Below are 26,324 nucleotides of genomic sequence, written 5' to 3'. Positions count from 1 at the left end.
CCTTCAGCTTGGATGTCCTCTAGGGTCAGTAGCAAAGGGGGAGGCGGGTGCACAATTCCCCAGGGAGTGCCAGGCTGCAAGAACCTGGTGAGGGTGGGGAGCCGGCAGGCCCCAAGCTCTGGCTTTCACTTCGTCACCCTGTGGCGCCGAGAACCTCAGCCCCACAGGACCCCTTCTCTCTGAACCTGGGCTCTTCGGTCCTCATCCTGAGGACACGCATTGCTTCAGAGCTGTCCTCCTGGCAGATCACGTACAGCTGTCTCTTCTCCCCTTCTAAGTGGTAAGCTTCTCAGAGCAGGAGGGGAACGCAGAGGGCTGGCTCCTCCACGGCGCCTCGGAGACTGCACGTCTCCACATAGGCCATGCAGGCAAGGCTTGACCGCAGCTGATCGAAGTCTTGGAAGAACCCCTGTGAATCCAGGAAGAATCCCTCCCAGAGCAGGACAGCACTGGAGGCCCGTGAGGAGCCGCTTCCAGACCACCTGCCACTCACCTCCCCGGCTGCCCAGGAGGCTGTTGTAGGACAATTTCTCATTGCCTCCCGGGTGCTGATGAGCTGTGGGGCTTTCGCTTGGCTCTCCTTCAGGGTGCAGCTGCAGACTCTTAAGACTGCTTTTCTGCAGGCTGGTGGCTCCTCAGCAGCACGTGCCACGCCTCTCAGAATGCAGTCATCTGGAGCCTTTTGTGGGACGAGGGACACCGGGGAATTGGTACTCCTCTTGCTTTTGCTGTCTATGTAAGTAAGAAACTGTCTGAATCGAACAAGGGCTTGTTGGCTCTTCACTGATTGAATCCGTCGGTTGTGCTCAACAGGGAGGTTAGAGATCTAAACCTGCACCGAGGCCCAGAGAGGCTGAGTGGCTCGTCTCCATCGCTCAGCTGATTAGGAGCAGAGCCAGGACTGGGGGCCAGCCTTCTAAGTCTGGAGTCATTTCCACGAGCACCTAATACTATGCTTTATGTACTGTGAACACCCGCTGAAGTGGTTGCGGATCTGATCAGTCAAGTCTTCAGGGTTATTTGGTGTTGTGGTGTCCAGTGCAAATGCGCACAACGATGGCCACGTGATGAAGGCCACACCCACGTGTCTGAGCCCTGGCCCCTCCCCCATCCTCCATGCTGGTACAGCAGGCCCTGCTGATCAGTGTCTGCAGATGACAGGGCCACGCTCTCTCTTCTCTAGAGTAAGAGGTTATAGATTGAGTTTATTGGTTTGTTTTTCTATTTTTGAATACACACCAGATACAAAAGGTGGAAACCAGTGTGCGGAGAAAAGTCCCTTTCCCTCTCCAGTCCCTAGACCCCAGCCCTCGCACACCCCCACCTCCGAGAGATGCCTGCTACCATCTTTAAACTTTTCCAGAGATACTTTATGCATGTAGACGCATATATTCCTGCCTATGTGTGTGTATTTATGTGTCTTCCCAGCTACCATGTAAGAGCATGCTTTACATGCGACTGTGTAAACGTCAACCTTTCCCTTGAAGAGCATTTGCTCTCATTTTATATAGCCACGATTCTGCTGACCACAGCAATGGCAGAGAGCATCCTCTCTCCTGCCTCCCCCCACATTCTTCTCACAACCCATGGGTCTGCATGTAGGCATGGCCCCACGTGTGGCCACAGGTAGACAGACTCCATCCTTTGAGAGAGCAGAAAAGATAGGCAATTCTCAAAGGAGGCTTTTTTACAAAGTTCCCATTCTGTCGGGTCATTAACTGATCTGACTATAGGGCAGGCAGATGCCATCCTTTTCCACATATGTCTGTCGGGCTCTAACTAGGAAATCTCTTTCGTATTTAAGACACTGAGTATTTAATGCAGGGAAATGGTGATGAAAGAGCCCAAACAGGAGACTGGACAATTAACTACAGTCTCTGTGGGTGTCACCACCCCTAGGCTGGAGGGACAGAGGGACGGGGTGGTGCTGCAGTAGGCAAACCAGGTTACCACGGGGGAGAAGTTTCTGGCAGAGACTCAGCGAAGCAAAGTGAGAGGGTGTTAGGTTCCCTGACTTCACCCATGCCAACCACCACCTTTCAAACTCAGACAAGCACCTCCCTTTGGGCAATCCAACCAGCAGCCAGCTGTCACAGCAGCCTTGGAAAACCGCTTGGGGGGTCAGCTCCTGTCACACAGAGAATTGCAGGGGCAGGGTGAGGGATGGAGCTGAGGAAACAGGCCCAGGGCCAGCCCCCCAGAGCTCCAGAGTGCTGTCTTCTGGAGGGACAGCACCTGAAGTGGGGGGGCCCTGTCAGTGTGGGGGTCTTGATTAAAGGAAAGACACAGGCACCTGAAACAAAGAGGTGGTGACTAGTCCCTCCTGAGCCTGGCACCTGCTTCCCCGTGCTCTCCGACACTCACCTTCTGAGGAGCCGCCCCAGGCCCGTGGGCCCAGATGGCGGTGCGGGAGTTAAAAGCAGCCCCTCTCTTCTCCTGCCCGCTGAGGGGTCAGGTGGGTCCCAGAAAATAGGTAGATTCAGGCTCCAGCTGAGCAGCTACCCTGCCAGTGAATTGTTCACACCTCTGGTGTGCCTATCTCTCATGTTTCAAATGTTCCAAAGTTTTTCCAAATCCTGCAGATTGGAATGGTGTTTTCCCCACTTCCCTGGGCATATTCTCTGCTCTTGCTTGATGCATCTTTCCTCCCGCCCCTTAAATATGCGAATCTTGGCTCTCCGTCACCCTGGCAGCTGCACCCTTCATGGGTGCAGCGAAGGTTTCAGTGTGACGGAGAGGAGGGGCTTTTGTAAGTTCAGCCAAGGGTGGAATGGATTTGATGGACTTTTAGAGTCTGCCTTCACCGCAGATGGCTGCTTACAGGAGGCAGGAAGCCCCCCTCCTCACCGCACCCCACCGCCCCACAACCCCCACCCCCGGACCTTACCCAACAGCAGAGTTGGGAGACACCGATGTCCTGAAGTCTCCTTCTATGTGCGAGGCACATCTAGAAGCTTCTTTTCCGGGCCTTGAGGGAACAAGTCCGCACATTACAGCTACTCTGAAGATATTTAACAGACTCATCACCTTTGAACATTCTGCTGAACCTGCTTTCTACCTGGTTATTTTGTCGGACAACTGGGACTTACCAGTCCCTTTTGTTCCTGGATCAGTTCCCATTTTTCCAGGACAAGTTGGCTTATTTACAGTTTCTTTGTACTCACCCTCGTCTATTTCAACAGGTAGAGAAAAGGGCGTATCAGTATGTAATTAACGAAATAAAATACCTATGGATAAACTCTCCCATGTTTTAAAAAAAACAACAAAAATTAATTATATATTATTCTATTTACCTTTCTATTGCAGTAAAATGATTGCAGCTAGAGTTTGGTGCACTTTATCTTAGGTTTCTGAATATCACAAAGAACTCATACCTTTTCACAAAGAGTTACTTCATCGTATTACCATGGCTGTTGTCATTGTTGTTATTGATTCATAAATTGGTATAACTTGCTTCTTTGTCTTCTTAGCACCATCACTGATACTCTTAAAATCATCCTTGTTCTGGTAATAATAAGATGTTTCAAGCTAATCCTAACTTTCTCTGTCCCCAAGATATAGAATTGGCTATCTTTAAGGAGTTTTGGTTTTATTTAAAGTGGAGAATAGTATCAGAAAGCAAAATGTGAGTGCTGGGAGTGAGTACACATGGACATTGGCTTTGGCTTTTTTGGCCCAATTTTTGTGTCAGAATTGAGGAAAAGGTGTATTAAGGAGTTCCTTTTCAGGGCGCCTGGGTGGCTCAGTCAGTTACACGTCTGCCTTCGGCTCAGGTCATGATCCCGGGGTCCTGGGATCGAGCCCCGCATCGGGCTCCCTGCTCCGTGGGGAGCCTGCTTGTGCATGCTCTCTCTCTGTGTCAAATAAATAGCATTAAAAAAAAAAAGTTCCCTTTCTCCATTTAACAGGTTATAGGGACAGTACTCCCTCTTATGGTATGAAGGTTTCACTGACCATCAAAGTGTTCTAGTATATTGATCTATTTCCATCCAAAATTTAAAAATATAAGAGCACACCTCTGACCCCAGTTGTGGACTGTTAGCCGAGGTCTGAGGGTAGACTGGCCTCGGTGGTGAATGATTCTGCCGCAGGTGTCCGGTGCACGGTGTGGGCTCGGTATTGTACTAGGAGCTGTGAAGAGCAGAGCGACATATGAAGCATGGCCCCTAGCCCCCTGGCATGCGCAGAGCTCATTTGTGTGCAGGAAACCATGGGCAAACGGTAGAAGGTGTCGTCACCTTGGTGCCCGCTGCAGCTGGTGGTGCAGGCGGTGGGTGGCCCAGGCGACGAGAGCAGTAAGAGGTCGCTGTGGGGAGAAGGAAAGGTCTCTGAAGCAGGAGCGAATGGGCCACCTTGGAGAATGGCTGAATTTTAGACAGATGCCGAGGCACATCCTTCTCCCTGGAAACGACCTCACACACACCCCAAGGCTGCCTGCGAAGCCGTGGGGATGAGGGTGTGTACAAGGCTGCTGGCCACACCAGCTTACGGTGAATTCAATATGGTGCCTCAGAATGAGAGAAAATAGGATTGTGGTCATACTTTTGAAACGACAGAAAGAGCATCACACCGAGGATAGGAACCCATGCCGTACCTTTAACGGAAGGAAATAATTTAGAGTCCATTAGGAATTTAGACATCTTTCTAGCTGCCTCCTCTCACAGCTTTTAGAAACAACAGAAAGCCATCGATCCTGCTTCCAGTCCGGCTGGCCCACTCTTCTCCACGCACCTGCTCTATTACCAGCTCTGTGCATTTAGCTTATTCTGCCTGGGAAAGTCCTAGCTCGATGTTATCCGTGTGGGCTTCTCCTGCCACCACTCCTTCCAACCTTGTTAATAGAACTGATTTCTGTCCTCCTTGGTGTTCTCCTAGCATTTCACATGAAACCTGCTAGACCATCTATCCCCCATATTATTATTGCCTCTTTACTTACCTGCTCTCCATAGTGAGTATCTTAGGAGGTGTCTTTTATTTATTCTCATCTGTAATCCAAGTGCCTCACACAGTATTTGACACTCACTGCACATTTAACAGATATTTGTTGGATGAATTAATATCCGAAGGAGTGAATGAAGGAGTGAATGCACGAATACATGCCTCAGGATTGAGTTAGGGAACTCAATGGTGCCATGCGATTGGTGTCTGCTTTGGATTTGGTAATTCCTTGTTCCTTACCTTGATGAAGCACTGTTAGCCAGGACCTAGGTTTATATGTATTAGATTTGCAAGGCTAACAGGTAAAATGTCATCCACAAGTTCCTAGACCAGATCTTAGTTTCTCTTGGTTCAGTCGTAATATTTCCAGCCAACCCTTGTTTTGATAAGAAGAGGGAGATTTAGGAAAACAGCAGTAAATCACTTGATTTAATATGTCAAGCCAGGATTTGACAACTGCTGAAAGGTTTATAACTTGAAGAATTATAGACTTGATGATGAGTGTGTTCTAGGGAGAGAATCTTTTATGTTTGCTAAAGCTCTTTGCTCCAAGATGACTTCCAAATCTGCCATGAACTAAGGCAGTCTGTATTCGCTGAAGTCTGCAATTGAAAGCAGAGAAATTCAGAGGTATCCTATAACACCTCCAGGATTTTGAGGGTTCTCAAGTGATGTACATGTTTAGTTGTATCAGCTCATGTGTCCATGGAAAGGATGTCTTTGGACAGCATTTGAGGTCTTTTAAGGTCTTTGGAGATGAGGGAAATCATTGGGGGAGGGCAGTAACCCAATTTCCACCTGGTCCCTCAGTGGAAGGGCCTGGAGGGAGGTGGTATCAAGGAAGGGACGGGCAGTGAGCTGTTTCTCTCTTGAGACCTGTTCTCTCTCCCTGTCCACCATCTGTTTATGACATTCTAACTAATCTCTACACCCAAGGAGGGGTTCAAACTCACAACCTGGAGATCAAGGGCTGCATGCTCTACCGAATGAGCCAGGCAGGTGCCCCTTATTTATGGCATTCTTGTTAGCTCTGAAACAAACTTCTCCATTATTTTTGGTCATAAAGTCCTTTTTTTTAAATTATTTTTGGTCACAATTTGTTTACGACGTTAAAGCAGTGGCCAATGAAGTTCTGTAGCTCAGGAGCCAAAACCAGAGAAAACAAGAAAACAAAAGGCCATCTAAAGAAACACAAATTTAAAAAAAAAAAAAAAAAAGAAAGAAAGAAAGAAAAGAAAACCACCCAAAAAACCCTTCCAGACAATGAGAATTATTCACTCATTGTTTATTTTTCTATTCATAATAGTGTTTTTCTGCCTATGGTTTTAAAAATTCAAACAATGCAGAATGGTACAAAGACAGCAAAAACATCTTTGAGTATCTTCCCACCCAGAGACAACTACCATCAGCCTTTTGATGATTATCTTTTCAAGACCTCTTTCTGTGCCTAATACATGCAGACTTATCTATAGCTATATACATAAAAAGATATGAATAGAATCATACTACATATGCTAGGAGCATATGTATACATATACACATATTTAAATTTACAATTTATGAATGTGAAATATTTTATTCATAAAATACCCATTTTATGAATGTGAAATAATTTACTTAACTAAAATGGTTTGAGAGACATTTTGATTGCTTTCAGTATTTTACTATTATAAACAATGTACCAGGAACACCCTTGGTCATATATCTTTGTGTTCTTCTCAGATCATCTTCTTAGGATAAAGCCTTAGGAGTAATGCAGCTGGCTTAGGAAGTGTGCTCGTGGAAGTTTTTAAGTGATTTTCAATTGTCCTCCAGAAACGTTAGCCAGTTTCCACCCCTACCAACAGTAAATAGGAATGCTTGCTCCCCTACCCTTCACCAACATGAACTATTGATTAGGTTATTCACATTTAGTGATCTGATCGGCGATAAATGATGTCTCAGTGTACTTTTGGGGGAGGTTACCAGTAAAGTTTAGGATCTTTTCTTTTGATAATTGACCATTTATTTCCCTCCCTTCCTTTTATCCTCCTTCTCTCCCTCCCTCTCTTCTTCGTTTCCTTTCTCTCTCTCTCTGAATTATCTGTGTCTTTTGCCCATTTTTTCTTTCAGTGTTTATTTGTATTTTAATAATTTGAAGGAGTTTTTTTTTAAGATTTTATTTATTTATTTTAGAGACAGAGAGAGGGAGAGAGGTGGGTGGGGAAGGAGCAGAGGGAGAGGGACAAGCAGACTCTGCGCTGAGCTCGCAGCCCAATTTGGGGCCTGATCCCAGGACTGAGATCATGACTCGAGGCCGAAACCAAGAGTCTGATGCTTAACCAACTGCGCCACCCAGGTGCCCCTTGAAGGAGTTTTTTGTAGTAACCTCTCATTGGTCCCTTATGTAACAGTTTCTTCAGATTTTCATTTGTTTTTACCCTTCTTCATGATTTTACTTTCACTGTATGAAAGCATTTCAGTTTTATGTAGTCATGTGTATTAATCTTTCCATTTCTGCTTCCTGAGTTTTTCAATGTACTTAGAAAGTCTGTCCATATCCCAAGAGTATTAAAATGTTGACCTTTGGGGCACCTGGGTGGCGCAGTCGGCTAAGCCTTTGACTTTCATTTAGGCTCAGGTCATGAGCTCAGGGTCGTGGGATCAGGCTCCATGCTCAGTGCAGAGTCTGCTTGTCCCTCTCCCTCTGCCCCTCCCCTCACTCTCTCTCAAATAAATAAATTAATTAATTAATAAAATCTTTTTAATAAATAAGTAAATAGGGGCGCCTAGGTGGCTCAGTCAGTTAAACATCTACCTTTAGCTCAGGTCACGATCTCAAGGTCCTGGGATCGAGCCCTGAGATGGGCTCCCTGCTCAGCGGGGAGCCTGCTTCTCCTTCTGCCGCTGCCACCCCACTCTCTGTCTCAAATAAATAAAATCTTTAAAAATAAATAAATAGAGTGCCTGGGTGGCTCAGTTGATTGGGCGACTGCCTTTGGCTCAGGTCATGATCCCAGGGTCCTGGGATCAAGCCCCACATCTGGCTCCCTGCTCCTTGGGGAGCCTGCTTCTCCCTCCCCCTCTGCCTGCTGCTCTCCCTGCTTGTGCTCTCTCTCTCTGCCAAATAAAAGAAATAAAATCGTAAATAAATAAATAAATAAACGTTGACCCTGATTGTCTTCAGTACTTCTTGTTTTTTTTAAAAGGTATATTTTAGTTTTAGATATCTCTAGAATTAATTTTGCTCAAATACAGCTGAAATTTTATTTATTTCTAAGTGTCTGTTTTCCACAACTCAGTTATTGAGCTTTCCTGTACTGATATGACACGTAACCTTAGATTTCAAACAAATGAAACTTAATGTATGTTTAATTTCTGGACTAACTTTTCCATCGATCTGATTGCTTATCTCTGTACCATACTGCTGCCATTGTTAGAGTTTTATAATACATTTTAGAAACCGGGAGAACAAGTTTGTCCGCACCCCCCCCCCCCCACCATGGGCCTTTGTTTTGTCCTTCATTTCCTAAAGTCCATTCAGATTGTACTTAATTTATAGAATGATTTAGGTGACAATTATATTTTAGAAGTATCCATCTGCCTAATAACACAATAATCTTTTTTATTTATTTGAATCTTATTTTAGGGCATAAGTAGAATTTTTAAAAATATTATTTTCTTCATGTAAGTCCTACTTCTTACTGAATTTCATGAAGAACTGTGAAGGGTCTGCAGTTTTATCCTCTGCAAGCAAATAAGTCAGCCTACTACCATGGGATATGGTGGAAGGAAGGGGCTCCTAGACCAGAGGCACAACAGGTGTGTTGTCTTCATGTTCCCACCTGCTTCCCTTGTCCAAGTTCCACCGTGGATGCTATATATGCAGAGGGTTCGTGTCACAGCTGAGGAACTCTAGGCTCAGGAAATCAAATGAGAGGTCAGGACAAGCTTCTGTGACCTAACTGATGAAGAATGAGAGGAGTAAACCAAGGGAGAAGAAAGAGAGCATTCTGGGAAAAGGGAACTATATATGCAAAGGCCCTGTGGTGGGAGGAATTGTGGCCACTATAAACACCTGGAAAAAAAAGGTCACAATGCTGACTCCATTATTTTTCTGGCTAATGGTGCTATAGAGAGCTAGCTTGTTTATTTTTCCCATTATAAACAATCTATTTGTTCTGCCAAAGTGCTTAGAGATTTTTTTCCTTTTTTCTTTTGAGTGTATCATTTTCATTAGGATTTCTTGCTATTGTACATTCTTAAAGAACTTCTCTTAAGACACAGAGAACCTCTTCATTATGGAAGACAGCTTCTTATATATCTTTGAGTATTTTCCTTTACTATTAGTTTTAATCTTTTCATTAAACATCGGATAAATTGTCATTGTCTATCTTCCATGGTTATGTTCTCCCTAAAAAAAATCCCATCTGTCTTATTTCCACTGCATTCCAAGATTGGGACCCTTCCTTATTTTCAGTATTAATCTTTGCTGTGTTTACTTTTTTTTGAGGTTCATGTCTTAGTTTTGGAAAGGGAGATTTTGGGGGACCCTGAGCTTTTGTCACAATTTGTCACACATTTCCAAAGTGTTTGGGTCTGTTATTAAAATACCACTTTGTAAGCATTTTCCCCCAAATCTTGAAAATTATTCCAAGGAGACTTTCAGAGAATCCCCATAATTAAAATTCCCTCTTCAGTTTTTAAAAGTCTCTGTCTTGTTACTTAACATTGCATTTACTTGTGTATTAAAATTGTATTGATGTGAAAATAGCATCTTCTTGATCAGTGGATGACCTATCTCCAAGTGTGTCCCCAATTACTGTGGAGCTCTGTATGCCACCAATAATGGTTCATTGCTGCTCCACTAGCATGAAATCCATTAATCAGATTTAGTTTTCAGGGAAGGTCCTTCATGCCCTAAGATAGATGTACTTCCACAGAAGTAAGGACGTAGAAAGTAGCACAAGTCCCGTTTTTTCCCCTCACAGTAGAGAAAGAGAAGTAGAACAACAGAAAAGCCCAGTTTAAAAGATGACTATTTTTCGGGACGCCTAGGTGGCTCAGTCAGTTAAGCGTCTGACTTCGGCTCGGGTCGTGGTCTCGGGGTTCTGGGATCGAGCCCCATGTTGGGCTCTGTGCTCGGTGGGGAGGCTGATTGTCCTTCTGCTCCTCCCCACCCCTTGTGCTCTCTCTCAAATAAATAAAAAAAATAAAAAAAAAAGATGACTATTTTTCTAGGAAATATTTTTTTTCTAACGTACTGAGAAATTTGGGGATAGTTCAGTATAATTTTGAGTGACACAAATTCCTAGGATAATATGCTAATTAATTTGTTACCCTTTCTTTACTCCCCCAAACCTATTCAACAAGAAGATGTTTGTGAGGGAGAATCTAAGCAGAGAATCACAATTCACCAGGGAAGGACTGCAGCTGAATAAATCTTCACCTGCAGGAACAAAGAGATTCAATGCCTTGTCTGGTCCTGGGTTTTCTCTGACTGACTTTTGATCTTAATGTTAGAAACGTTGCTGACCTCCTCACTAGAAGCAAAGTAGAAAGGTAGAAAAACAGGTACTAGACTAGAAAAAATCCTGTTTCCCAAATATATGTAAAGATAACCAATAATGCAGAAGCTGGAACTTGATCAGGAGAGTTCAGAATGGGACTCGGATCAAGTTCTGCACAGCAAAAATGTTACTGAATAAATTTTGGTGGGTTTTCGATGTTTTGTGAAGCCTCTTTTTTGAAAATGAGTGTTTGGGGTATTTGTTGGCACTGTGGAGTCCTGACACCAAGTCTAGAAAAGGAACGATAGCTTTGTTCACATGTTGATGGACTTATCTCCATTGATCATTATTCACTGACTGTAAGATGCCCTTGATAATAGCACACCTCACTGTTTCATGTACCATAAGAAAGAAAAACTGCTCCTTATGGAATTCTGATATGCTTACGGTGCTTTAGGGTGCATTGTGATTTCAGAGATGTTAATGAGTGATAAAACATGCATCTTAGAATCAATGAGATCTGGTATTTTTCTTACACAAAAACAGGGAAAACTGACATCCTCAACAGCTTGTCTATCTCCCTGAAATATATAACAATAAATTTATGCCTTAAAATTCTATGTACTAGGTGTGATATTTCCAAGAGCAATCAAGAGTATGGAGAGAATACTGCTACTATTCAAAGAATTAACAAAATGAACTGACATTTGTAAAAGATGCCCCTAATTTCTCCTGTCATGTTTTCAGATACCAAATATCCACTATTCGATATTTTCCTTCCTGAGCAAAGCAATGGGGTTCCTGCAGTGTTGCCCAGACCGAAGGATAGAGACTGTAGAGACTGCTTCCATCACCTTTCCTGACTCTTTCTGTAGCCTTTTGAGCAAAAGCTTCTCATTTCCACTGTTGGCTACCACTAATGCTCAGAAATACATTTTATCATTGAACATGCCTCCTGCATTAGAGTCTAATGTTCTGTCCCACTTGTCACAGTCCTGAACATTCAAGGAAATCTGACCCCTGAGCTCATGATACCACTGTGTTCTCTGGGTTGGAGTCGATCAACTACCTCTTTTTTTTTAAGATTTTATTTATTTATTTGAGAGAAAGAGAATGAGAGAGCACATGAGAGGGGGGAGGGTCAGAGGGAGAAGCAGACTCCCTGCTGAGCAGAGAGCCCGATGCGGGACTCGATCCAGGGACTCCAGGATCATGACCTGAGCCGAAGGCAGTCGCTTAACCAACTGAGCCACCCAGGCGCCTCGATCAACTACCTCTTGCTGCAAGATTTAGGCAACTCTACCTGAAGGAGCTTGTTATTAGTATTTTTAAGGCTATGAATATTATCGTATGTGGGGTATCTGCGTGGCGGAAGGGATGTGTCCATAGTGAACAATTACCCACAGTCCCACCATCTTTGCCATTGGTGGTATTTTAGCATGTCTCCTTTCACTTTTTCACCACATAAATTTTTGCGGAGGGGCGATAATTTTTATGAGCAATTTATGAGATGCTTTTTCACTCAACCTCCTGTTATTGAAATAGTTTTGTTAAAGGCTTTAACTGACTGTTTTATTCTGTAGATACATGAACCAGTCCCCTATTGCTTGTTATTTGGGCTCTACCCATTTTATTTTTATTTTATTTTTTAAGATTTTATTTATTTGACAGAGAGAGACACAGTGAGAGAGGGAACACAAGCAGGGGGAGTGGGAGAGGGAGAAGCAAGCTTCCCGCAGAGCAGGGATCCTGAGGCGGGGTTCAATCCCAAGGACCCTGGGATCGTGACCTGAGCCGAAGGCAGACGCTTAACGACTGAGCCACCCAGGCGCCCCGGGCTCTATCCATTTTATTTTTGCAATTCTAAATCATGTTAAAATGAACATCTCCGTATGTAAATCTCTCTCCACATTTTGGTCAAGGGGCAAAACGTATTTTTTTTTTAGAGAGGGGGAGAGAGAGAGAGATTGGGGGGGAAGGGCAGAGGGAGAAGGAGAGAGATAATCCCAAGCAGTTCCCATGCCCAGTGCTGGATCCCCATGTGGGGCTCCATCTCACAACCCTGAGATCATGACTTGAGCCGAAATCAAGAGCCAGACGCTTAACCGACTGAGTCACCCAGGTGCCCCAAGGGACATAACTTTAATACAATTGATTTGTATTGTTAAATTTCTTTCACAGGAAAACTAAAGTCAGAACCATTTATAACCCAACCAAAGGGACAGGAGTGGATGTGAGAGGAGGGTTGTATTTATTTAATACTATTATTCTATCACCTCACAGTTAAACTACCGGGGGAAACTGAGACACACACTGATGAAGCCGCCTCGTTGCTTGTGTTTGGAGCTGGGAATCGATTGTCCTCTCCCCCCTAGCCAGTATCGCCCCTACTTCATCATGGCCCTGTGGAAATTTGTTCTCCTGGAAATCCTACCAGGAGCCCGACAGCGCTGTAGAAACTCCTCGTGGTGCCTGGCTCTCTCGTATCTGGTCTTCTCCTCCAGTAAAGGGGAGGGATGGCCCCAAACACCAAACTGGGTACATGTTTGCCTCGCAAACCAAACCAACCCTTCTGTTTCTGTTTTGCTTTGTGTCTGGACTAATTCTTAGCACCTCTTCTGCCCGTGAGCGATTGGTCACTTCCTTCCGTAAGACTGGCACCAGCAGACATGCAGTCTCAGAGGATCCCGGGGAGAAAGCGAGGCCGACCCCCGCTTCACTCAACACCCATGAAGATGGCGGTTCATACCCTTTATTCCGCTTCAGCTGGCTCTTTGCCAGCAGTGAAGATCCCAAAGAGAAGAGGGCGGAAGCCTGGGTACAAGGTACGGCTCCATCACCTTCCCTCTCCACAGTGACGCCGGGCTGGGCCCCGGGTGCTCGGGCGGAAGAGGGAAGGGCTGGCAGGGGGGCCCGACGGGCCGGCCACGAGGCTTCTCTCCGGCAAGCGCGTCACGGACAGGGCCTCGTTGTCCCCCGGCACGCAATGCATGCGGCCCCTGTCGTGTGCATTTTTACACGCCGAGAAAGTAAATTGCACCAGATGGGGAAAGTTGTAAGGCGAGCAGATTTTAGGGTCATAGCTAAACACACGTTATTAAGCCTCGCATCTAAATTAGTGTTTCAGACACCGCGTTTTCCCCTAACCGGGCCTCCTAGGGCGGTGCTCAAAGCCACTTTCCAGAACTCCTTTGTCGTTGTTTTAGTAGAAGCAGACGATGTTCCTGAGACATCTGAATTAATAATGTGTGCAGGCTCGTGGCAAAGGACACAGGAGCGCTTTCCCAAACAGAGCCCCAACAAGGGGACTCATCACAAAAATTCGGGGTGTTAATTCATAGTTTCCTGCTTATAAAAAGTGCTGACGTCAAGTTTGGCTCCAACGAGGCCTGTCAGGCAGAATTAAAATCCCGTGACCCTTTGAAGACTTAACAGTTTGGAGTGGCGGGGGGTGGAAAAGAAATTCTCGGATGTAATTGCAATCACATAAGGCAATCTGAACCGAAGGAGGGAGAGCTTCTCCTCCCAGAGGTTTTTGAAGAGGCTACTAGAGAAGAAAGACTATTGAGTTTGTTCTTCACGAGCCTTTTGGGCATTAGAAAATGAGCTTCAGAAGTTTTCTTTCATTTATTTTTCTTGAAATAAAGAGCTTATGTTTCCATCTTGAGATCTGAATACTCAAACCAAAATGCAAATAGGCAATTAACTCCCGTATATTTAGGAAAATGTATGGAAATTATTTCAGGTCAGCAGGAAGACAAAGCTTCCGGAAGAATTGGTAATGAATTCAACCTTTATCCCTTTGGTTCTCTGCAGTTCCTCCAACTGCTGGAAAATAAAACTGGTAGGTGGGGGGAAGGTGACTCCAAGTTATTTGGGGGTCACGGGCTTTAGTAAAAGGAGCTTTTACTCAGCCATCTCCTGAAGTAGAATCTTCTGTCACTGGTTATTTTTCTCACAAAGAGGAGCCTCCTTTTTCTCATGGGCACGTCAGCTTCAGTCAGCTTCAGTCAGCTTCAGATTGTGTCTCTGAAGCGGGCACAGGGCAGGTCTTCCCAGCTCGGCTACCTGCGCCATTGCTGAGGTGCGGGAGATGGGTCTACAAGGTTGGAGCAGGGCAGCCTTCTATCAACAGGAAGTTGATAGAGCCAGGGAGCAAATCCAGGACCTGAGGAAACACACTGAAAACTCTCTCCTAGTTGGCCTTTCTCCTACTCCCCTGGGAGCTATGACCCAAGCATGAAAATTACCGACAGACACAGCATTTCTAGGGCCAGGAAAAATGGAAATTCAGTCCATGGAATGAGCCCAACTTGGCAATTGTCCTGTGTCCTAAAAGGGGCAGTTTTCAGGGCTCCTAACACATAGAGACATCTCGGGGCAGGAAGAAAGCTTTTGGGGTGGTTAGCTGACAATCCAGGTCCTACAACATGGCAGGCAGGTCTCATGCCCACGCCTCACAGGGACAACAGGCCCCAGCTCTTCCTCGAGTCCACCTTCCACGTATTTGGGGAAATGTGTGGGAATTATCTCAGACCAGCAGCTCCCAGACAGCTCCCCAGGCCTTGGGTTTGGTGTTCGGGAACGACTCCAAACCAGGTGCCGTCTGCTGGAAGTGCTGACTCCCTCGTGGTGACGCAAGAAAAATAAGACCCATGTGAAAATCTTCATAAGCTAAAATGATTCCACCCAAAGGATCCTCCTTTATTCGGAAACTTCCTACTATTTTCTTTTTAAAGATTTTATTTATTTGACAGAGAGAGACAGTGAGAGATGGAACACAAGCAGGGGGAATGGGAGAGGGGGAAGCAGGCTTCCTGCAGAGCAGGAAGCCCGACGTGGGGCTCGATCCCAGGATGCTGGGACCATGACCTGAGCTGAAGGCAGACGCTTAATGACTGAGCCACCCAGGCGCCCCTGAAACTTCCTACTGTTTTGGTGTTAAAATTTATTTTATCTAAGTGTTGTACGTTGTCACAACTTGGGAATTTTAAAAAGTGTTTTATTAAGTGTTGCATGTTGTCAGGATTTGGTAATTTTTAAAAATGTCCTTACTTGGCAAAATGAATTTGGCAACCTGTTAGGTCTCTCCAGTTTTATTCTGACAATTTCTGAGACCCAGAAGCCCCATTTCACCGTTAACGAAAAGGTTTTAATTGTGGGGGAGCCAGCAAGGAAACTGTACAGTTTCATTTCATTTACCAAATGGCCACTAATTTGGCAATGTTAACTATCTGAGATACAGTTAGGGAGACAGAAGTTGTTAAAAAAGAAATCCTGAGCAAGCGAAATAAGATATTACTTGGTCTACCCTTAAAGATCTTGTATTTTACTACTAAGAAAACATTTCCAAGCCCTCCTTCAGAGTCTATTTACCTTTATCATAGGTACATTTCTTACAAGCTCAATTATAGCAATATAATGGCCTTTGATTTGAAGGGGAAGATATTTTGGGAAAGAAGAATGCACACACCTGGACACGGAGGAAGCATAATAAGAATTTTTGTTATAATTCAATGGTATTTTATTAATAATATAGAATATGATCAATATTATAAAATAATAATTGTTATGTCAATAGCATCATTATGATATATTTATGCTAACAATATTGTCATAACAAAATAATCAGTGTTTGAGTCTTCAGAAGGCTCTTTTCCAGGAGATTCTGAGGATGCCTGGTTGTGCTGACTGTGTGTCAAGGTCTATGCTGGTTGCCATTTGTCACTTCTTGCCTGGTGCTCTCCCAAACTGCCCTGCCAGTTACCTCTGTGTCAAGCACGTGTGGAAACTCTGTCTGGTCCAAGTATGGGCACACGCCTCTCCGTTTAAGACCCAGGCACAGCTAACGCAGGCTGTAATATTTAACCCCTTCTCTGGGTCTTGAGAATAATATGAGTGAATTACAGGCAGAAAAGGAAGAATTCAACTGGTAGTCAGATGTCAGCGCCCCAGAGTTCATAGGTCATGCCCCGCCCCCCCGGGGCCCATCTGCCCACATCTCTTGGCCCAGGCCTGCAGCCACATTGCTGGGGCATGCTCACTGCTGTGAGAACATCATCTGATGGCCTTATGCCCCCTTCTCACCCAGTCGAAGGAAGCAAAAGCCTCTTCACATCATATTTTCTCTGAAGAGCCATATGCTGACTGACATGGAAACAGCCTTCTTCATTATGGAACTGAATTTACATCTCAGTTTGAAGCATCTGCTATTGGTTTAGTTCAGAGGTAACACAAGGTCAACAGATAGATTTTCCTTATATTGAACGACTAAAAAGACCATTAAGGTTGTTTTAAAGAGATAGAGAGAGAGAGTCTGTATCAAGGAGAAACTCTAGCTTCTGTTCTGTAGACGCAGCTGATTATAATGTCACCGAACAGTGGGATTTCCAGCTTCTGTGTCTTTATGGTTGGGAGTATGATTGAAGCAGGAAGAAAAAAGTGCTGGGTTTTAAAAATAGCTGTTTGTCCCCTCTACATAATAGTAATAGTAACAACAATAATAACAGCAATAACAGTCACGTGTAAAATTCATTGAGCACTTCTGTGTTTGAGGCTCTGGGCCAAAGCACTTTGTGTATATTTTCTTATTTGATCCCTGATAGTGAGGGGAGTCAGAAAAATGGCAGGAATTAGGTATAAATGAACCAAGTTCCACAGCCTGAGTCCACTTAGTGACCTTGGCAATCTCTCTGCTTTATTGTTCAGAATAGTAATTATGCTTTCCCATTTACTCTTTCCAAAAAAGAGTAAATTATGTTCTGTCTGCTCTGTTTAATGAGCTTAGAAAAGTGTAACACGTTTAGAAAGAATATCATCCCTAAGATATTAAAAACAAGTGGTTAACATGTTCTAACATGTTGGTAATTGTGTCATTCGGAACACAAATCCAGTTGCTGTAACAAAGGCCAAACAACAGCAGCTTAAAGAAGGTAGAAGCTAACTTCCCTCTCGTGTTAAAGTCTGGGAAGCATCTGAGGGTGATATGATGTCTCCATGGTGTTGGGGACTCAGGTGCCTTCTCTGTTGTTGCTCTGCTACTCTTTTTTAAAAAGATTTATTTATTTGAGAGAGAGAGAGGGTGTGAGCCCGGGGAGGGGCAGAGGCAGAGGGAGAGAAGCAGACTCCCCACTGAGCACACAGCCTGACATAACACGGGGCTCATCCCAGGACCCTGAGATCATGACCTGAGCTGAAATCAAGAGTCAGACGTGTAACAGGACTGAGCCACCCAGGCGTCCCTGCTCTGCTACTCTTAACACCAAGTCTCTACCTCTTGCTCTAAAATGACCCTCCAGTTCCCACTACTGCACTAGTCTAGTCAGCGGATGGGGGAGAGGTAGTGGAGACATGTCTTTCCCTTTAAGGACTCGACCCTCAAAGCTGCACACACCCCTTACACTTGGATCTCACAGTCCTGGACCTAGTCCTTGGCCACACTTAGCGCCAAAGAAGATGGAGAAATGCAATGCTGTGTGCTCAGGTGGCCAGCTAAAATTCAGGGATCCCACTAATAAAGAAAGGGAGCATGGATATTTGGGGGATTCACCAGCAGTCTCTGCTAAGTTCTTAAAGAACAGTCTTTTTTTTTTTTTTTTTAAGATTTTATTTATTTATTTGTCAGAGAGAGACACAGCGAGAGAGGGAACACAAGCAGGGGGAGCGGGAGAGGGAGAAGCAGGCTTCCCGCTGAGCAGGGAACCCGATGTGGGGCTTGATCCCAGGACCCCAGGATCATGACCTGAGCCGAAGGCAGACGCTTAATGGACTGAGCCACCCAGGCATCCTAAAGAACAGTGTTCTGTTAACTAGAAGATTTACTCTATAAAGAGAGTGATTTTCTAATATGTTTTATTCCCTCTTATTGCCAACCTTTTCTTCTCACCTCCCTTCCCCGACAAAAAAAGTATGTGTTCTTGGCATTGTGTTACAAGGAAGTCAAATTCACAAAAATCTCAATTAAGAGAATGTTCGAACTTAAGTAGAAAGGGTTTTATTTGTTCCAACACTGCTTAAAGCTCTTTCTACAATGTGTTTTCATTAGAACTGTTGAATTGGCTTCCACAATTCTTTGATTATCCAGATCTTGTATTGTCTTGGAGTCATATTTATGAATGTCAAATGTAGCATGATATTGTATGCAAGGGAAGAATAGCTATCTAATGAGCCTTCCTGCGCTGATCTTGCTGATGATGGGCATGGCATGCTCCTTGCATGGGGAAAATCATTACCCAAGCAAAACAATGCAGGGGCCATGCCCTTAGGCTGAATCAGGTACAGTACTCAGGGTAGGGACTGTCTCTCCTGTGGTTTTCTGTGACCCTCCACCCCCAACCCCAGGCTGGAGCAAGGGCCAAGGTTGAGGCTCAGTAGTGGGTGGGAGGCGGTGGTGTGCTGGCCAATGTCCTCGCCCCCCCCAGCATTCTGAGTGTGACTCCAACATGAATGCTAGCTGATATTTTCAATTATGTTAAGAAGTAAAAGAAAAGTAAACGGTGAAGTTGTATATGTTGGAATTTTGCTCGTTTGTTGAGAATGAGATGAACTTCTTCACTGAATTGGATGATAGTTTGTGAAAACCGAAAGTAGTTCAGTTTTTTGTGCTATTCATGGTGTAACAGCCGTCACCAAGGCACACTTTGAAGTTTAATTTGTGTTTTTAACATTTTCTCCATCACTTTCTTAAGTCTGTAAGTCAACAAAAGAGTAACTTCAGCCCTAATTTGTAGCACTCAATAATTTTTAAGGCGTAAATATTCCCAACATGTCCAGTTTCAAACACCAAGACGACAGCCCCAAGCATGGCGTTGGTCAGAGATATGTGGCCCCACACCCCTGCCTCTGTACATCTCTAGGGGCGCGGTAACAAAATAATTAGAAAGTCATGAGTTTTGAGTATCGATTACCTTTCTTTTTTTTTTTTATTCTTATGTTAATCCCCATACATTACATCATTAGTTTTAGATGAAGTGTTCTATGATTCATTGTTTGTGCATAACACCCAGTGCTCCATGCAGAATGTGCCCTCCTCAATACCCATCACCAGGCTAACCCATGCTCCCACCCCCCTCCCCTCTAGAACCCTGTTTGTTTTTCGATTACCTTTCTTTTTAACGTATTTTAAATTAATACTCTGTAAGTATACATACTTTAATGTTCAGCAATCACTGTGTTTAACCAATAACTTGCAAGTCATCCCTCATGGCCCAGTATAAGCCAGCTCCAACCTCCCACTGCTCTGAGTACTCCTAAGCACACAATCCTGTACCTGGATGCGCCCTGTTTCCTCTCCCATCTACAGCGTGGACCCCACGCCTGCTGATGCAGAGAACTTGGCCTCCTCGCCAGTTTCTGTAAGAAACCCAATCACACCAAGCATTCCTTGAAATGTGTGGTCTCTACTAAAGATTGTTGGGGTCATAGGGCATAGTGGACAGCATTCCATTAAATAATTCTCACGGGGAGATCCATTTTTCTGAATTTCACTTTATCCCGTCATGGTGTTTTGTGTTTTCCCTTTTCTTTCTTCTCTCTCCTGGTACCCTGGAGTACTGGGTTCATCGTCTCCTCTCTCAGCTTCCCTCTGTCTAGGAGGAAACTAAACCAATCTTCCCTGCCCTCGGCAAAGCAGCACCCCCCCCCACCTCTGCTCTTCACCAGTCTCAGGGGTTCTCTGGGTCCAGAGGAGAATCTGAACCCAGCACAGAGATGGTGGGAGAAAGCTCCAGAATCCTCACCCTATCCCCACCCTGTTTGCACCTCTGAAAGGCATGAGAGAGCCAGCCCATTTCCCTCCCACCTTCAGGCATCCCCTCTGTCTTCATTGCCATGTAGGCAGTTTATTGTATTGGGGTAATTTTATTTTCCTAGAGAAGTTTTAGTTCAAAGAAAGCTTAGCTACCATCTCAGCTTTAACTGAGGGACATGTTGCCAAAGCAGGCCTCAAGGCCAAAGGATAGTGGCCCCTCCATCCCTTAGGTGTTTAATCTGTCCTCCAAGTGCAGGGAGAAAAAGGTATGGGTGGACCCAGAAACAGGCTGACTCCTAGGAATGGAATTAGGTCATTGGCTATGAACTTCTTGTTGTTGGAGCTGATCTGCATTTCCAACAGGCAAGTTTTTAGACTAAAGTCTGAGGTTAAACACAGTGAGGTATTCAATTTTCCCTAACTGCTCCCCACAGCATCTCCTCAGAACCCTGAGGGAGTTTTGGGTGGAGAAAGAGCATGAGTCTAAAGAAGGAATGTGCCCCCAAGAAAAGCTATGGCAGGGACATGAACAAAACTATCCTCAAATAAAGGTGGGGAGGGGAAAGAGGGGAGGATGAACATGATTTTTAAAAAAATACGGTATATTAGGTTCCTAGGGCTGCTGTAACAAAGTACAAAGAACTGGGTGGCTTAGACAACAGATATTTATTGTCTCACAGTTCTGGAAGCTGGAAATCCAAGATCAAGGTCTATGCCTTGGCTCGTTGATGGTGTCCTTCCGGTGTCTTCATATCGTCTTCCCTCTATACTCGTCTGTCTCTGTCCAAATTTCTCCTTTTATAATGACATAGTCATATTGGATTAGGGCCCATCCTAATGACCTCATTTTAACTTGATTTTCAGCAAAGATCCGATTTCCAAATAAGGTCACATTCATGGGTCCTGTGGGTTAGGGCTTCAACATCATTTTGGGGGACACATTTCAATCCCTAATGTCCAGTAATATAATAATCTTTGTCTTTTAACTAGGCATTTAGTCCATTTATGTTTAAAGAAATTACTGATAAATTTAGGTTTAAATATATATCTTATTTTGTGTATTCTATTTGTCCCACTCATTCTATGCTCCTTTTACCCATCTCTCCTGCCTTCTTTTGGACTTTTTTTTTAGTATTTAAATTTTTTTCTACTCATTGAAAGTTAAGCACTCTGTTTTTTATTGTATTACCATCTGGCTTGTAGCAGTATCTTTTCAGAGATCTGCACACTCCCCTACCCCAATATTAAGGCAGCTTTCCTTATTGTCAGGTGTGGGTGGGGAGCAGGTGGGACAAGTTTACAACTGGCTCATCCTTCCCTGAGGTCATAGCCCTTTGGGTGAGCCCTGACCTCCATACCAATTCCCAAGGCCTAGATTTCACTTATATTTCAGCCTGATAATTTTTAAAAGATTTTGTTTATTTATTTGAGAGAGGGATTTTATTTATCTGTTTGAGAGAGGGGGGAGGAGCCAAGCGAGAAGGACAAGCAGACACCGTGTGGGGATGGAACCTGATGTGGGGCTCGATCCCATGACCCTGAGATCATGACCTGAGCTGAAATCAAGAGTCAGACGCTTAACTGACTGAGCCACCCAGGTGTCCCTGGTCTGATAGTTCTTTATATATTGTCAGCTCCTCTCTACTTTCATTAATCTTACATTTTATCCATGATTTGTGGCTGTTTTCAACTGATCCAAAGAACCTACTTTTCTATATTTCTAGAAATAGAATTCCAAAGAAATTTAGGCTGGTACATTTCTTCTAATCAACATTCAAAATGTGGCACTGACACTGGTTTTGTCTCAAATGCTTTAATGTTTTCAGAAGTAGTCTAATGCAGGGTATATACATATTATGGATTAGAAGAGAATTTAGAAACCAACCATCTACCCAATCCCATGGCTTTGGAAGGTGAAGCCCAGAAGCTCTGAGTGAGTTGCTCAGAGTCCCATGTGAGTTGGTGGCAGACCCAGGATTCAAACCCCAGTCCTGTCTCTGAGCCCTGTGTTCCAGCCACTGCCCTGCCGGGCATCAGTGATGTGTAGCTGATGACTGAAATCATACCAGTTCTCAGTGTCCATCTCCCGGGGGAGGAAATATGGCTTCTCTCCTTCTCGTCATGCCCTCCCCCGATTCTATCAGCAATAGTAATAAACATTTACTGAGTCCTCACTTTGCACTAGCCCTATGCTAAATGTTTACATTTAAATCTTGCCACATCCCTGTGAGGGGATATTATTATCCTCACACAGGTAAGGAAAGACAGGCTCCAAAATCCTAAGTAATAAGAGCTCTTCATGCTGAGTGTCTGAGCTGGACTTTGAGCCCAGATCCAAACGCTAGTGTTCCAATGTATGTGCCCACTGCCATCCCGAACTTATTCTTAAATTTTGCTTTGTTGCTTCATCTCTGCTGATGTGCAGGCGGTCTTTACACATCATACTCCCTCAACCACATTCTCTGTCCTCAGATTATCAACCTCTTGCTATCAATGTGTGAAACATTGTTTAGTTAGTACTTGTTTCTGCCACATTGGCATATTTCTAGAAAAATACTTCAATTTTTACATCAGCTAACCCCTTCTCCATTAGCGGCCCCTGGCCACACATCTCAGTTTGCGAAGAGACCCTCCCCTTCCCCAACTCTTTCCAGTGGGTTCTCTAGCAAATGTCTTAGAGAAGGTCTTCCCAGAAAGACAGCTGGAGCAAGAAACTCTCCAGGCCCTTATTTTGGATCTGTCAGTGGAAAAGAAAGATGAGCTTCTTCCACATTCTCCAGCCCCCTTTGGTGGAGAGGCCAGCTGGCAGGGGCCGACCCTCTACTCTTTTGCTTCACCCACCATGATACTCTACTCCAGCAAAGCACAGCCTCTTGGGCAGCTGCTAGCGACCACACCCTGGATGAGGAGTCACCACACCCTTTTGATTGAGGTTTTGAATTTCAGGTGAAGGTGCCAACTTTGCCAGCATCTGTGCAAGGCTGTTGGCTTTGAAGGCCAAGGATTAGCACCAGTATATGTCAGAGCATGGTGTCCCGGGCACCTAATCTCTCTCTAGTCTTATGCTTCCAAGAAAGAAGCTTTGTCTCCCTTCTTCCTTTCCATTTTACCCAGTTTATTCTGCCAGATCCTGTTTTTTTTTTTTTTTAAGATTTTATTTATTTTTTGACAGAGAGAGACACAGGGAGAGAGGGAACACAAGCAGGGGGAGTGGGAGAGGGAGAAGCAGGCTTCCCGCTGAGCAGGGAGCCCAATGCAGGGCTCAATCCCAGCACCCTGGGATCACGACCTGAGCAGAAGGCAGATGCTTAATGACTGAGCCACCCAGGCGCCCCTGCCAGACCCTGTTTTTAATACTTTAAAAATAAACTATATTTTAGAATAGGTTTAGATTTACAGGAGAGTTGCAAAAGTAAAACAGAATTCTCATATACCCCATACCTACTTTCTTCTATCGTTAACATTTTGTATTACTAGGACACATCTGTCTCAATTAGTGAACCAATAATAACACATCATTATTTAATCATGTCCATATTTTATTCAGATTCATTAGTTTTTCCCTATTCTGTTCCAGGATCCAGCCAGAATATTAACATTTAGTCATCTCGTCTCCTTAGGCTCCTCTGGGCTGTGAAAGTTTCTGAGTTCCCTTGTTTTTGATGACATTGGCAGTTTTGAGGAGTATGGGTCAAGTGTTTGGTAAAATGTTTATAACGTGGGTTTGTCTGATGTTTTTCTAATGATTAGACTGGGGTTATGGGTTTTGGGGAAGAAGATTTCAGAGGTAAGGTATCATTTCCATCATGCCATGTCAAGGGTGCATACTATCAACGTGGCTTATCACTGTGGATGGTGACCTTGATCACCTGCCTGAAGTGGTGTTTGATGGGTTTCTCCACTGCAAAGTTACTTTCCCCACATTTCCATCCTGTCCTTTTGGAAGGAAGTCACTATGTGGAGCTCACACTTAAGGAGTGGGAAATTAAGCTCCACAATAAACTATTTGGAATATTTATGCCTAAGAGTTTTGTCTGTTCTCCTCCATGTATTTATTTAGTCAATCATTCATTTATGTCAGTATGGAGTCATGGATATTTATTGTATACTTTGAATCATAATCTATTACTCATTATTTGTTGCTCATATTGCTCCAGATTTGGACATTGGAAGCTCTTTCAGTTGACTCCTGTGTTCCTATGACCTACCCTCATCATTGTGTGTGTGTGTGTGTGTGTTTAGTACTCTCTTACTTTCTGGGACAAGACGCCCCAGGCTCATCTTGTATATTTCCTGCCCTTGTCCTTGAATCAGCCATTTCTCCAAGGAGCCCTTGTTCCTTTTATTGAAGAATGGTATTAGAAACCAAGATAGGAGTGTTCTTTTTTTTTTTTTTTTTAAGATTTTATTTATTTGACAGAGAGAGAGAGAGACAGTGAGAGAGGGAACACAAGCAGGGGGAGTGGGAGAGAGAGAAGCAGGTTTCCTGCCGAGCAGGGAGCCCGATGCGGGGCTCGATCCCAGGACCCTGGGATCATGACCTGAGCCGAAGGCAGATGCTTAATGACTGAGCCACCCAGGCGCCCCAAGATAGGAGTGTTCTATTTTATTTTGTCCATTTAAAAATCAAAACACAACAAAAAAGCAATTTGAAAACCCCCAGCAATTTTGTTTTGTTTTATTTTGTCCATTTAAAAAACAAAATGCAAAAAAAAAAAAACCCAGCAATGGCAAAGACAAATGTCCTGCCAGAGAATAGCATCCCTGTATGTTGGGGGATACCGGGAGCCCCGCAATTCCACATGTAGGAGAGGCCCTGACAGAGGGACCCCGCATCACACCATAGGACATTCCTAGCCACTGGGCTCATTTCTATTTTAGGAGCCCTCTAAAACATATGTGACTCCCTTTCCTAGGCCAGGTTTTTTTCCTTTATATTAGGCAATGAGATGAAAATTTCAGCATGCTAGGTCAAAGGTATGCCTACTGATGATCTCTTCTCTTACTAAGAAGAATTTTTAAAAAGTCATATACCACCCACAGTTGCATGAGATTTCTTCTTTGCTCAAAAGTCCCAGCGGTTGTTTTAGGGGTTGGATGAATGCCGAAGTTTTGCCCTGCAACCAGCTGACTTATTCTAATTCCTTCAATTGCTTTATCTGAGCAGAAATGATGGGCAGAGGTAACAGCCAACTATAATTGTATTAATTGTATTACTTCCTTGGAGGTGGGTTCAACGAACAGATCCTTTTCTAATAAATATTAAAATAGTGAGCAAGCATTAGATGTTTGGGTTGTTACTATGCTTATATGAACAGGAGACAGTGACCGGCAATCTAAGTCTTAGCTGCCATCCCTATCCTCACCATCATCACTGCTGTCACATCACCATCCTTCTAGGGAAGGGTTGCGAGGATCTTTGTGTGATTCACTTAAAGACCACAGAGGGAAAAATGATGACTTGCCAAATCTTGCTTTTGCCCCACCAACGTCATTATCTGCATGTTGGTTGGAGGGCTTTAAGCCTGTAATGGAGGACTTAGCCAAGGCCTTCTAGAGCCTGCTGCCCACAGTCCTTGGGGACTGCCACTACCAGCCATGCAGGGCAGCATATCATTCCTAGAAGGACTGTCAGAGGGACCAGCGCAACCTGGGAGGACAGGCAGGGTAACTATAGCTCTTGTCACACTTGGTGGGTGAGGGAACCATGCCAAAGTCATGGTGACTGAGTCACAGCAGCTTTCTTGTCCCCTCCTTCCCACCACTGAGGTTTCTTTGAGATTATTTTTATAGTATTTAGCAGAGCATAGCTACATGGTGCGCCCTTTAATTTTTCAAATGCTAAACACAGAATAAGATGAAATCTCTGTTAACTGTAGCTTCTGACTAACATTTGGTCTCTTGCCAGAGCCCCAGAATCTGCACCCATACAGCCCTGTGCAACCCGGGTGCTCACTTTTGACTGATCTCACTTTAAATTCATTTCAGTGAATTTAAATTCATTTCCCCACATCGTCACTCAGCAGCCACACCCTATTCCCCACTTGTCCCGCCTCCCAGTTCATGAACACGCCCTCCTACATCCTCACACTCAGGCTTCCAGCATCACTGAGAAATTAGAAGCCATCAAAAGAGACCTTTTGTAAGTT

General features: G+C 44.3%; 1 protein-coding gene across 5 annotated transcripts in view; it reads left to right on the top strand.

Moving 5' to 3' along the window:
* Nucleotides 1-26,324, top strand: part of SCML4 (Scm polycomb group protein like 4) — a 137,470-nt gene that overhangs the window by 62,414 nt on the left and 48,732 nt on the right. For all 5 annotated transcript variants that reach the window (XR_010413720.1, XM_064597953.1, XM_064597952.1 and 2 more), the window contains one exon: nt 13,038-13,252. Coding sequence is in view for 4 of the 5 variants with exons in the window: in XM_064597953.1 (XP_064454023.1) it covers nt 13,097-13,252 (156 nt within the window). In the remaining variant the exon portion in view is untranslated. The remainder of the gene's footprint in view (nt 1-13,037; nt 13,253-26,324) is intronic.

The sequence above is a fragment of the Mirounga angustirostris genome, unplaced genomic scaffold, assembly GCF_029215605.1.
Source record: "Mirounga angustirostris isolate CCGP_5_RB_7025 unplaced genomic scaffold, mMirAng1.0.hap1 SCAF_8, whole genome shotgun sequence".
Lineage (NCBI taxonomy): Eukaryota > Metazoa > Chordata > Mammalia > Carnivora > Phocidae > Mirounga > Mirounga angustirostris.
Note: the sequence above shows the minus strand (reverse complement) of the source record. Positions and strands in the feature narration are given on the sequence as shown.